General features: G+C 42.4%; 1 protein-coding gene across 1 annotated transcript in view; it reads right to left on the bottom strand.

The window, feature by feature from the left end:
- Positions 1-14687, bottom strand: part of DOCK2 (dedicator of cytokinesis 2) — a 365999-nt gene that overhangs the window by 316705 nt on the left and 34607 nt on the right. Inside the window, exons 7-9 of the mRNA XM_079772611.1 lie at positions 9909-10044; positions 8361-8515; positions 4324-4405 (exon numbers count right to left, since the gene is read on the bottom strand). Coding sequence (XP_079628737.1) covers positions 4324-4405; positions 8361-8515; positions 9909-10044 — 373 coding nt within the window. The remainder of the gene's footprint in view (positions 1-4323; positions 4406-8360; positions 8516-9908; positions 10045-14687) is intronic.

The following is a 14687-nucleotide window of genomic DNA, read 5'->3' as shown; positions in this document are numbered from 1 at the left end:
CACCCCTTTCTGCTTGGAGGCCATGATGGTTAAATGTAAAGCATCCACTTGGCTAGGCCAGTGGTCAGCAAACTCATTAGTCAACAGAGCCAAATATCAACAGTACAAAGATTGAAATTTCTTTTGAGAGCCAAATTTTTTAAACTTAAACTTCTTCTAATGCCACTTCTTCAAAATAGACTCGCCCAGGCCGTGATATTTTGTGCAAGGGGCCAAAGAGCCACATGTGGCTCGTGAGCCGCAGTTTGTCGACCACTGGGTTAGGCTATGGTGCCTAGTTGGCAGGTAAAACACTAGAGTAGACATTGACTGTGACAGTATTTTGTATATCAGTTGACTTTAGGTAACAAAGATTACCTCCCATAATGTACTTGGGTCTTATCTAATCAGTTAAAGCCCTTAAGAACAAAAACTAAGGTTTCCCAGTGAAATAGAAATCCTGCCTCAAGACTGTAGTATAGAAATCCTGCCTGAGTTTCAAGCTGGCTGGCCAGACTTACAGATTTCAAAGTTGCCAGTCCCCATAATGGGGTGAGCCAAATCCTTAAAATACATCTATCTGCCCATATGTCCTATTGGTTCAGTTTCTCTGCAGAAAACTGACCTCTACAAGGGTTGTCCTTGCACCAGCTGGAGGCATGGACATCTGCTTTCTCATACCCCAAAGCCTCCAGGCTGGGCAGGGAGGGAGGGAAAGAGGGAAGGAGAGGGCTTTCAGCCTAAGGATGACCCTACACTCATTTGCATTCCTGCCTTGCCCCATAGGTGACCGAGGTTGAGATCCCAATTATCTCACATCCAGATGGTTGGACAGCCTTTTCCCTGGCCTGCCTCACTCCTTTCTCCAGTCCACCCTGAAATCCCCTACAAGCCCAGATTTAGAAGCCACATTTATTATTTCATTTCTCCCCTCAACACTGTTAACAGCTCCCTAGGTCCTACCCTATTAGTGCTAATCTTCCCTGGCTGACATGAAAAGTCCTAGACATAATATGTTTCCAGCCAGCCTATCCAACCGATTCCCCACTATTCTCTGCAGGTAAGTACTCTATTTTTGTCACAAAGACTTCTATATTGCTCCACAAACACACAATGCTTGCTTTCAACCTTGGATCTTTCTTCCTAAGCCCCCCGTCCGCACCTCCGCCTCAAATGCTTACGGCTTATTCCTCTATAGAGCCAAAGCCTTCCATCCTCAAAGGCTCAAGTCTTGCTTCATTTATAATGACCTTCATTCCTAATTACTACTCTTCTTCCACTGTGATTTTTCAAAGCTTTGAATTGGTATCTTTCAGAGCTACAGAGGCCCTGGCACCTGAATGATTTCTTCCTAGGTGTTAGGGATAAATTATCATCTCCCTCCCCCCATTTCATATGTTGTAGTCCTAAGCCCACAAAACCCAGAACATGACTGTATTTAGAAACAGATGATTAATTCACCCCAATAAATTTAATTTTAAAAATCAGTATTTTAAAAAAAAAAGAGGTGATTAAGCTAATCTGAGGTTATGAGGGTGGGCCCTAATCCAATATGTCCTTCTAAGAAGAGATTAGGACACAGGGAGTAGATGGCCATCTGCAAGCCAAAGCGAGAGGCCTCTGAAGGAATCAACCCTGCAGACAGCTTGATCTTAGACTTCCAGCCTCCAGAGGTGAAAAATAAGTTTCTGTTATTTAAGCCATTCTGTCTGTCCTTTGTAATGGAAGCTCTGGCAACTAATGCACTAGATAAACCTATAAGATTCCTAGATAAACCTCCATTCCACCCCTCTTCCCTTCACTCAAAGGAAGGCCCCAGATTTCTAAGGGCTGCCTCATCAGAGACCCTTGGCACTAGAGAATCTTGATATGCTATGTAAGCACAGCAAAAGGCCTGAGCACAGGTTATTCTCTGAAGGGCGTGTAAACAAATGGGCAACCCTCACTCAGAACTGCATTCCAATCTGTGGTGTCTCCCCATCATTTTACTTTGGCCAGAAAAACTCAGATGTGTTGGGGAAGCTGAAGCAGGGCAATGAAACTTAAAACCCATGTCACCTGATTTAATAATTATTGTTCAGTCTTGTTTCCCACGTGTTGGCAGTGACCCTAAAACTGGGCAAGGTCTTGGGGAACCTCATGGTCTATGCCCATATGTCCTATTGGTTCAGTTTCTCCTTCTACAAGGCCAAGGGGAAGAGGGGGACAAATGCTTGTAAAGCAGATAGAGGGGAAGTCCACCATCGGCCCAACCCATGTGCCAGCTCCTCAGGCTCTGCCCCCAAAGAGGAAACTAGGAAGAGCTAACATCCAGAGACAAGATAAATAAGGCCAGCGAGACACACGCCTACCAAGTTTTATCTCATCTCTAACTTAAACATCGCACAGATGCCCAACTGAAAGTAACTCCCGGTCAAACACCATCAAGTCACCCTATTGGAATTATCTCCATGGCATAGATAATCTTCTGACATTTCTCTTGTTTGTTTGTTTGTTTGTTTGCTTATTTTCTGAATTATCCCCATCACACCACAAGAGCAGGGACCTATCAGCTTATTCAGTGCTGGGTCCCCAGCAGCGAGCACAGCCCTTACGCACAGCAGATACCCACTGCATAGCCTTTGAATCAATGAGAAGCTAGAGCTCTGGCTGGTAGTTAAGAGTGTCAGCCTGAGGCCCAAGGGTCTCGGGTTTGATTTCCAGTCAAGGGCACATACCTTGGTTGCAGGCTTGATCCCCAGCTCCAATAGGGGTGCATGCAGGAGGCAACCAATTGATATGTCTCTCTCACATCGATGTTTCTCTCTCTCTCTCTCTCTCTCTCTCTCTCTCTTTCTCTCTCCTCCCCCCCTACTCCCTCCCCTCCACACTCTAAAAAAAATCAATGAAAAATATATCCTTGAGTAAGGATTAAAAAAAAAAAAGAAGCTAGAGCACCATGACCTTGCTTGCCCCGAAATGAAGACTCCCACCATCTCAAGAGAGGGAGGTGTCAGCCTTTTGAACCAGTCAACCAACGTTCTTAATTTCATTTGCTGTGGGAGGAAGAGTTGATGGCACAGGCAGAATTCCACAAAGGCAGTATCCCATTCACTTTAATACTGATCGACACAAATTTACCGATGCCCTTTTCTGAGTGTTTACATCATGAGTTGGTTCTCTGAGAAATGAACCACTGATTGATTCTCTGTCCCTCTCCCTCTCATGAAACATCTGTCTCCTGGTTTAATCAGGAAGCCCCACGGGACTCTCCTATTTATCAAGAAAATAAATAGGCTCCTCCTTTCAACTAATAATAGATAAACAGGACTGAGGCACATTTTTATAAGCCAAGGAAACTTTGTCTAAGCAATTAGGACCTATGATCTTATTCCTCTGGCCCATTTGTTTTTCTAGGAAACAACAAACAAAATAAATCAGCTGCACTCCTGTCTGATTGTGACATAACATAAGACATCACATTTAATGGGCTGGAACTGGAAAATTATTGTAGAGCAAGGTAGGTTAATCCAGCATGTTGGATATTCCTGGATTAAACCCATCAGCGTGGCCAATGCCCAAATAAATCCCTCCCTGGCTTTCCTCTGTAACTTCCCTTGCTAACACAGGCAATATAGTGGGAAATTTCATAAATGTTCTTTGCCTCAAAGGAGCTTTCAGACAACACCGATATCCTTAGGTGTTTTAAGATTACACCCTTAACACAACCTCATGGAACAGGACAAGGGAGGGGACTCTGCTGGAAATAGCCCCTATCTCCTTCTTCCCTCTGGTTCTCCTTTCCAAAGCCAAACAGCCTGTTCACTCTCAAAAACAGATCGTCCAAATGACAACTGATTTTAGCATTTCTACATATGTCTTGCCCAGTGAGCACTGGTTTTTAAAAGGATGACCTGTAACATCTTCAGTCATGCATGACTTCATTATGTTCAGAATATGTTCAGATTACCAAGCCAGTTAGTGATCTAGGAAGGTCTTTATCTTTTTCTTGATATATTTGAGAAAGGTTTTTAGTTCTGAACCAAAGAAAGGAACTCGGGTTAACCATGAATGAACCACAAAACCAGCACAGCTGCTGTACCCAGTTCACCCAGATGGTAGCTGGGAGAGGCGGGTGCTTGCTTACCTAGCACTCTGCATGTGTTCTCTGTACAGCTGAGTGAGAAAGAGACGGGGAGGGAGGGTGAGAGAGGGAGAAGGATCCACCTTCCACACAGCTTCCACGGGGCACACAGTGCCTTCCCCGGCTTCGAAGCTCTGCAGAAAGCATGGGACACGGCTCTGCACTGAGGCCGCACTCCCTGGGCATGTGGAACGTGGTAACGAGAAACAGTGCACACCCACCGTGAAGACCACCTTCAGGTTGTTGAGCATCTCCACCTCCTTCGGGAAGCCCTTGCTGCCCCATCGCACCAGGTAGTTCTCACTGTGGGAAGAGAAGTGGCAACCCATTACTGCCAGGGGCTCAACATGTACTCCGCCAAAATATTCGCCAAGCCACTGCTTTGCGCCCCACACCATGCTGGCTGCTGGGGACACAGCAGTGTTGGAGACAGACGTGGTCCCTCCCTGCAGAAGATGACGGTCCCATCAGGGAGACAGACATTGGACTTGCAGGGGCAGAGAAGTACTGACGTGTGTATTCACGACCTCTTTCCCTCCCACATCTGCTAAGCAAATTCTGGCCCAGCTGCCTAATATTTTTTGAAGAGCAGCAGCATTTTCTGTGGGGTTACTGAGGGGCAGAAATGAGAGGGAAATACTTTTAGTGCAATTTGTTGGACATTACGAATGTATTCAGCTGTTTTCACTACTGTGCTTTGTCACAATAGCACAATTGAGCTGCTTTGCACTAAATAAAATGTCCTTTTTTACTGTACCCGTCCCCCCCCCCCGCAAAAAAAAAAAGAATGTATTCACCCTTTCCATTCCACTCCCCTTTTAAGACTGAGTAAAGATTTTAATTATTTTAAATGATCCCTTTGATGTAGGACTGTTTCCTTGAATGGAACATCGCACTGTGACGGACCACTGAGGGCCTTAGCCATTATCTGAGATACGCTTAAGTAACTATTTAAATGGGGTCCTAACAGCTATTTACATGCAATTGTGCTCTAAGAGAACTGTTCAGGATGCTGTGAGAATGTGAATCAGGAGAGCCTGGCCTAGTTTGAGAGGTCAAGGAAGTCTTTGTTGAGACATGCAAATAAAGTTGGTCAAGAAAAGAGTGGGAAAGGGAAATTTTTCCGGCAAAGCAAACATGAGTACAAGCAACCTGAAGCAGGATGAAACATAGACATCTAGAAACAGATCCCAGGGAAAGAGAGAAATCCGAGAGAGAGGCCAGACCATGTAGGCCTTGAAGGCCATTCAAGAATTTTGGCTTGACCCCATGGCTAACTAAAACCCATTGAAGGGTTATATGAGAGGCAGTCACATGGTTCTGACATACGATCATTAATCCTTTCACATCTTCAAGCCACATACCACCCTGTGCAGTTTATCCTGGTCCGTCCAGCTGTGCTGAAAAGAGAGAGCCTAGCACCTCTTTAACTGAGGAGAAGCCAAGTACAGTTTGCCCAGTTGAGTCAGTAGGTTTTCCGTGCCATCCAGGAGTATACAGTAGGTGCTAAATAAGTGCTTATTATCTTAAATTAGAAAAAAGCAAAATAAAGCTCAGAAATCAAGTCACCCCAAGAAGACATAATGAGAATTGAGCAAAGTTAAGGGCAGTTGCTTTCTTTTTTAGAGATTTGTTCTATCTGACTTCCGGCTTCTCTCTCTCCACTCACCCCTAGAAGATTAATGGGAGTAATCCAAGGAAGGTTCAAGGGGGAAATGGAACTGCTAACAAATGAACACAGCTTCAGATTAACCAGTGGTTAAAACTCAATCAAGCTAAATGCACCTTACTTTTTTTCAGTAAGATTTTAAAATTTTAGTGAAATTTGCAGCAAACTAACCAGGAAACCTTTTGCCAATTCATTTCCCTCTCCCCAATTTTTAAGTAATTTCCCATTGGTTATTTCTGACCTGTCATGGTGAAATACGTGGGTATCACCCAGAACCTTTCATTACAGGTAGCAAGCCCCATCGAGAACCACCCTGCTAGGTCGAAACAGCAGGGCCTCGCAATTTTCTTCCAGGGGAAATAGAATCATAAATAAGAAAAGCAATTTAGAGGGCTGAGCAGGCCCCATCCATCCTTGCCCAGGAAGACCTGATGGTAAATCGGGAAGGCCCACCTGGCACTAAGACAGGTGAGGCCTCCTCCACGTGGCACCCGTCTCAGAGGAAGGGTGAGGACGATTCCAACTCTCCCTGAAGCTCTTTTTAGAAATTAGCCTTGTACTGGCCCAATGCCTGAGCTGCTTTTTTTTTTTTTTTCTACGAAATTTTACCTAAATCTCCCAAACCAAATTTCTTCAGACAACCCCTGGAATCTGACCATGACTCATCCCAACACTGGAAGGTCAGTCTCAGCCAAAGTCTCCCCAATCCACATGTGGGCCACACTGAGGGTGCCTTAACTAGCCTTCGGCTCATTGTCTGTCAACTCTGATTAGGGCAGGCAAGAGCGGAGACTGGTTTCTTAGGGAAACAGCGGAGGCAGTCTGACACAGGTAAGGCATCTAAGTTCCCCCTCATTTTTCTGTATCATGCCTCTTCTCTTCTTTCTTTGCTTTCTACTTCTTTTGCTTCTGCCCATTCTGTCCTGCTCCTCCCCATCCTTCACTCCCCTGAAGGCTTCCCTGTGTCTCTGCATTCTCAGAGGCATCTCTCAGGCACGCCCCAGCAAGCACATCATCGATGTGACACATCAGGGAACAGGGCTGCCATCTCGCTGATCCATTGCCTCTCTCCCCAGAACAGGTTCAGGCCATCCATCACTTGGGCCAGCAGGCCAGGCACCCTTGCCAATTCAGTCATGACGAGTCCTCATGTTTTCTAAGAGGCAGGGAGGGTCCTGTTAGGGCTTTCAGGATCTTTGTCCTGGGTGCCTTGGGAGCAACGGACAGGAGCAGCAAGGAGACTGACACACAGACCATTTCAAGGCAGGTTCTCAGGGAGCAGGAAAACGTGTTTGCAGTGTCCACTGAGGCCTAGCCAGCTGAACCGGGCTGGCTCTCTAGTATTAGGGATTTGGTTTGCTATAAAGAATAACTTTCCACCGTAAATGAAACCCTGGTGAAAACCATCCAGGTATCTGATGTTACTCCTAGGGGAAAGTGCCTTGGTGACAGACTAAATTGGGGACCCCCTTGCCTTTGGAGCCAGATGGACCCGGGTACAAATCTTAGCTCTGCCATTTATAAAAACATGTGACTTTGGGAAAGTCACTTGGCTTCCTTGAGCCTCATGTTCTCACCCAACTGGCACAGAATAATGAAATTGAATGAGGTCATGTTCAGGCCTCAGTTCAGCCTTTTGAGATGGATGGTCCCCTCCATGTTTCACAAGTGTCTCCAAGAGAGCCATCATTTTCTAAAGCCCCATATTCACCAGCACTGCACTCATTTCATTGTCATGGCATCAAAGCTAGAAAGACATCATTTTCTCCATAAAAGCAGAAGATCGTGCTCCAGCTCTATTCTAATGCATAAACCAGGACCTCAAATGTAGGACCATGGGTTGGCCCTAACCCTATTGGGGGCAATAGTTAGTGGTCACCTGGGAGGAAGTATGGTCTGAGCTAAAAGCAGAGGCTTGGGGGACATCAGTGAGGGCCAAAGTCTTTCCCTGGAGATCCCCAAAGGTTTTTGTCCCTCCTTGAGCTGAGGCACCTAGAAGTCCCCTCATTTCCTTCATTCTCAAGAACAGTTAACTAAAGTAGTAATAATCATAGCCCCTCCCTCTTGGAGCACGGTAGCATTTGCCAGCCCTGGGCTTCATGTGATAATTTCTCACTAAAATCTTGAAAGAAATGACCCTGTGAGGTTGGCATCCACATTGTGCATATGGAAAACCCAGAGTGAAGAAAAATTAATAACCTACCCAAGGTTGAGAAACAATAAATGGGGATGTCAGGATGTGAACCCAGAGCTCAGACTCTTTCTTAGGCCACTGCTGCTAAGGAGGATACAGAGTTTGCACCATTCATTCTCAATTCCCATTTTAAAGTAGTTCTTTTGATCCAATGCTACCTCTCGTAATCTTGTTATTTCTGGTTGTCTTCCAGAAATCAAAACTATTTATAAAACCATAACCCAACTCTGGAAAAAAATGGTGGTAAGAAATATGTCCACCTGACTTCCATGCCCCGAAAAAAAAAAAGTTATTTCACATTCTCAGTTAGGCTCAGTTTCGCTTGTGGGTGGGAATTTCTGCACAACTTCAGCCTTCCACATGCAGAGAAGTCAGGCAACACTGACCACACCTACCTTATGACGGCTTGCTTGTTGGGGTCGTAGAGAGACATGAAGAGCTCAGCGTCTTCTCCAATTCTGCACACAAAGTTTCTCACAAAGACATAGAGGCTGTGGGTAGGGGATGAGGAGATCCGGGAATACATTCCATAATCTGGCTGGTCTTTTGACTGAGAGGTGAGAGGAAGATAGGGAAAATTAGCCCAGCACCACTCCGGACAACAGAAAGATGGCCCAGGATATTGAGAATCACGTAGGTTTGGGGCCCGAAGATTTCAGCATTATTTTCAGCTCTACAACCCAAAGTTTCTGTAACCTGAGCCAAGGTCACTTGCCTACACTCTCACACTGCCTTGATTTTAACCTCTCTTGGCCTTGATTTTCCCATCTTGGTTTCCCACCACTGACCCAGCCTTTCTCATGAAGTAATTTCATAAAAAGCACAAACTGTAAAAGAAAAAAAATGCTTAAAGAAACTTCATCAAAACTAAAAACATTTGCTTTTGAAATGACACATTTAAGAAAATTAAAAGGCCAGGCATAGACTGGGTGAAAACATATTTGCAAAATGTGTATCTGATAAAGGTTTGAAAAGCAAATTAGAAATTACCTGGGGCTTGGGGATGGAGAAGGGGATGGACTATAAAGAAACTCAAAGAAACATTTAGGGTAATGCAACCATTCTATATCTTGATTGTGGTGGAGTTTACCCAACACTATATATTAATAAGATTCATTAGACTAGTTTTAAATAAGTTAATTTTTATTGTGTGAAAATTATATCTCAATAAATCTAAAAAGTAGGTTGCTTTCAAATACTGTGGTTAAAATTATTTTTAGTTATGAGTCAGATGTTAACCTTGAAAAGACTGCTTCCTTGAAATCTTTTGTTGGCTTCCTACCACACTTGAAGTAACATCTTAGCCCTATTGCATGACTCCTCGGGTCCTATAAGACCTGGCTCCTGCTACCTGCTTCTCCAAGGCATTGCCTACACTCTCACACTGCTCATCATACTCCATCCATACTGGTCTTCCTACTCCTCAAACATTCAGAACTCAGTCCTACCTCAGGGCCTTTGCACTTGCTGTTCTCTCTGCATAGAACACTTTGTCCCTAGCTCTTCCCAGGCCTGATGCCTTCGCATTATTCAAGTGTCATCTCAGATGTCACTGCTGAGAGAGCCTTTCTTCATGGTACCTTTTGAAATAGCCCCTGGTTCACGGATTCACATAACCCTAGTTTATTGCCTTTTAGAAACTTACTACCACCTGTAATTAATTACTCCATTTATTTATTTACTTTTTTTTACTGCCATTCTTCTTTTCTCTTCTCTGGGCTATAAAGTTCTATGAGAATAGGAAAGTTGCTGGCATTAAAATACCTATGGGATGGATACAGAATGAATTACAGACCTGAGTACAAAACCACAATAAAATGTGTGTGGTTACTGACCATCTCTGTCCATAGGAAAAATAGTCTGGTTAATTAGCCTATTATTTTAAGTTTATGATGTACTGAATATCTGCCCATCTTGGTCAAAGCCTGTGTCACAAAGCTCACCATTTCTTCCTTGATACGCTCTGTGATTTTCTCAGTTGCTTCCTCGTGTGCATGGAACAAGCTGATGACACTGGTGTTATCGGGGTCCAAGATATTTCCATCTTCATCTCTGACAATCAGATCAAGCTCAAGGATTCTGAAAAGCAAAATGGGAGGGGAGGATAAATGGCGAGAGGCTGAAGCCTTTGGGACATTGGTGAGGAGTTTCTACCAGAAAGTTCACCTGATTTCTGGGATCATAGACTCCCACAAAACAGCTCTTCACCCACAGCCTTGTGCACAGCTGGGAGTCACACTGGTGCGGCATAGCCTCCTTAGGAGGGACTGTGGCATGTGTATTAATGTATATTTACTGAGATACTGAACTTAGAGAAACACCTTACACTGAAATGAGGATGTGTGTTGCAGCATTATTTGCATTAGCAAAGTGTTGAAAAAAAAGTGTCTATAAATGGGAATGGCCATGGGTTGCAAGGATGGTACAATATTTGCAAATCAATAAATGTGATATGTCACATAAACAAATTGAGAGATAAAAACCACATAATCATATCAATTGATGCAGAGAAAGCATTTGACAAAATCAACACCCTTTCCTGATAAAAACTCTCAGCAGAGTAGGAATAGAGGGATCATACCTCAACATAATAAAAGCCATATATGACAAACCTACAGCCAACATCATACTCAATGGGCAAAAACTAAAACCATTTCCCTTAAGAACAGGAATAAGACAGGGATACTCACTCTCACCACATCTGCTTGACATAATACTAGAAGTGCTAACCATAGCAATCACACAAGAAAAAGAAATAAAAGGCATCCAAATTGGAAAAGAAGAAGTAAAACTGTCATTATTTGCAGATGACATGATATTGTACATAGAAAACCCTAAAGACTCCATCAAAAAACTACTAGATTTAATAAATGAATTTGGCAATGTAGCAGGACACAAAATTAACACTCAGAAATCTATGGCTTTTTTATACACCAACAATGAACTCACAGAAAGAGAAACAAACAAAACAAAAAACAAAACACAAACAAACAAACAAAACAATCCCATTTACCATTGCAACAAAAAAAATTAAGATACCTAGGAATAAACTTAACTAAGGAGGTAAAAGACTTGTACTCAGAAAACTACAGGATGTTGAAAAAAGAGATGGAGAAAGACATAAACAATGGAAGAATATACCGTGTTCATGGATTGGTAGAATCAACATTATTAAAATGTCCATACTACCCAAAGCAATCTATAGACTTAATGTAATCCCCATTAAAAATACCAACAGCATATTTCACAGACCTAAAACAAACTTTCAAAAAATTCATATGGGGCAAAAAAAAGACCCTGAATAGCCGCAGCAATCCTGAGAAAGAAGAACAAAGTTGGAAGGATCACAGTACCAGACATCAAGCTATATTGCAAAGCCACTGTTCTCAAAACTGCCTGGTACTGGCATAAGAACAGACATATAGGCCAATGGAACAGAACAGAGAACCCAGAAAACGACCCAGGTCATTATGTTCAATTAATATTTGACAAAGGAGGCAAGAAGCATACAATGGAGTCAAGATAGTCTCTTCAATAAATGGTGTTCAGAATATTGGACAGATACATGCAAAAATATAAAACTAGATCATCAACCTATACCACACACAAAAATAAACTCAAAATGGATAAAAGACTTAGACATAATATGGGAAACCATAAAAATCTTAGAAGAATCCATAGGCAGAAAAATAGCAGACATATGTTGTAGCAATATCTTTACTGATATAGCCCCTAGGGCAAGGGAAACTAAGGATAAAATAAACAAATGGGACTACATCAAAATAAAAAGCTCTGTACAGCAAAAGAAACCACCAACAAAACAACAAGAAAGCCCAATGCATGGGAGAACATATCTGCCAATGTCATATCCAATATGGGCCTAACCTCCAAAATTTACAGAGAACTCATACATCTTATCAAAAATAAGATAAACAATCTAATAAAAAATGGGCAAAGGACTTAAATAGACATTTTTCAAAAGCGGATATACTGAAGGCCAAGAGACATATGAAAACATGCTCAAAGTCACTAATTATCCAAGAGATTCAAATCAAAACAACAATGAGATACCATCTCACACCTGTCAGAATGGCTATCATCAACAAATCAGCAAATGACAAGTGCTGGCGAGGATGCAGAGAAAAAGGAACCCTCGTGCACTGCTGGTGGGAATGCAGACTGGTGCAGCCACTGTGGAAAACAGAATGGACTTTCCCCTAAAAATTAAAAATGAACTCCCATTTGACCCAGTAATCCCACTTCTAGGACCATATCCCAAGAAACCAGAAACACCAATTAGAAGGACATATGCACTCCTATGTTCACAGCAGCACAATTTACAATATCTAAGATTTGAAAACAGCCTAAGTGTCCATCAGCAGATGAGTGGATTAAAAAAACTATGGTGGAGATCAACCAAAGCCATTATGCTCAATTAATATTTGACAAAGGAGGCAGAAGCATACAATGGAGTCAAGACAGTCTCTTCAATAAATGGTGTTAGGGAAATTAGACAGATACTTGCAAAAAAAAATGACACTAGAACACCAAATTACACCATATACAAAAATAAATTCAAAATGAATAAAGGACTTAAACAGGAAACTATAAGACAGGAAACTATAAAAATCTTAGAAGAATCCATAAGCAGAAAAATAGCAGATATATGACGTAGCAATATCTTTACCGATACAGCTCCTAGGGCAATGGAAATTAAGGATAAAATAAACAAATGGGACTACATCAAAATAAAAAGCTTCTGCACAGCAAAAGAAACCATCAACAAAACAACAAGAAAGCCCACTGCATGGGAGAACATATTTGCCAATGTTATCTCCGATAAGGGTTTAATCTCCAACATTTACAGGGAACTCATACAACTTAACAAAAGGAAGATAAACAATCCAATCAAAAAATGGGCAAAGGACCTAAATAGACACTTTTTGAAAGAGGACATACAGAAGGCCAAGAGACATATGAAAACATGCTCAAAGTCACTAATCATCCAAGAGATGCAAATCAAAACAACAATGAGATCCCATCTCACACCTGTCAGGATGGCTATCATCAACAAATCAACAAACGGATGCAGAGAAAAAGGAACCCTACTTCACTGCTGATGGGAATGCAGACTGGTGCAGCCATTGTGGAGAACAGTATGGTGTTTCCTCAAAAACTTAAAAATGGAACTTCCATTTGACCCAGTAATCCCACTTCTAGGAATGTATCCCAAGAAAACAGAAACATCAATTACAAGGATATATGCACCCCTACGTTCCTGGCAGCATAGTTTATAATAGCTAAGATTTGGAAACAGCCTAAGTGCCCATCAGCAGACGAGTGGATTAGAAAACTGTGATACATCTACACAATGGAATTCTACGCTGCTGTAAAAAAAAGAAGGAATTCTTACAATTTACAACAGCATGGATGGAACTAGAGAGCATTATGCTAAGCGAAATAAGCCAGCCAGAGAAAGATAAATATCACACGATCTCACTCATATGTGGAATATAGTGAACAACATAAACTGATGAACAAAAATAGAACCAGAGACATAGAAGCATCGGACAGACTGTACAACCTATGAGGGAAGGCGGGGGGTGAGGGGTTAAGAGATCAACCAAAGGACTTGTATGCATGCATATAAGCAAAACCAATGAACACAGACAGTAGGGAAGCAGTGAGGGCTTGTGCTTGGGGGAGGGAGGGATGGGGGAGAGGTCAATGGGTGAAAAATGGAGACTCATGTAATACTTTAAACAATAAAGAATTTTTAAAAAACTATGGTACATCTACACAATGGAATACTACGCTGCTATAAAAAAAGAAAGAACTCTTTATCATTCGCAACAGCATAGATGGGCTTGGAGAGCAGTATGCTAAGGTTTTCAGAGGCCTAATTTGAAGCTGCTTTTGCACTTGATGATGAGATGGAGGACCTCAGTTGTCCCTAGGGGAGATGGGTTGATGGAGATTCTGAGAAGGCCAATAGTGGTCCTGCTTGGGCACCACTACCGGGTCCCAGATTGGGGAAGAGCAGCAAAGACAAATAAGCCAGTCAGAGAAAGATAAATATCACATGATCTCACTCTTTTGTGGAATATAATGAACAACATAAGCTGATGAACAAAAATAGATCCAGAGACAGAGAAGCATCAAACAGACTGCCAAACTTCAGTGGGAAGGCAGGGAAGGGGGGTGGTAAGAGATCAACCAAAGGACTTGTGTGCATGCACATAAGCATAACCAATGAACACAGACACTAGGGGGATGAGGGCTTGTGCTGGGGGTAGGGGTGGCAAGGGAGAGGTCAATGGGGGAAAAGGAGACATATGTAATACTTTAAACGATAAAGAATTCTTTTTTAAAAAAAGGGAATGGCTAAATAATCTGTGATCTGTGATGGAATTTCATGAAGCAGGGTTTAAAATTTTTAATATGTTTAATGAGGTATCTCAATGAAAAAAAAAAGTATAGACAGATGCATACAGTGTATTTTATATTAAAAAAAAAACACACAAAACGAGCCAGATATGTTATCTGGGTGCATGTACATGAGTGACAATGTACAGAGAGAGAAGATTGGACAAAATGCACCAAATTACCAAGACCATCAACAAGAGTACCTATGAGGAGAGATAGAGCCCTAGGACTAGGAGACATGGGCGGGGGGGGGGGGGGGGGTGTCAAAGGAAACATGTGCCTTATCTCAATTTGTT

The sequence above is a fragment of the Cnephaeus nilssonii genome (assembly GCF_951640355.1).
Source record: "Cnephaeus nilssonii genome assembly, chromosome: 5".
NCBI classification, from domain to species: domain Eukaryota; kingdom Metazoa; phylum Chordata; class Mammalia; order Chiroptera; family Vespertilionidae; genus Cnephaeus; species Cnephaeus nilssonii.
The sequence above is the reverse complement of the archived record's forward strand: the minus strand, read 5'-3'. Positions and strand labels throughout refer to the sequence as shown.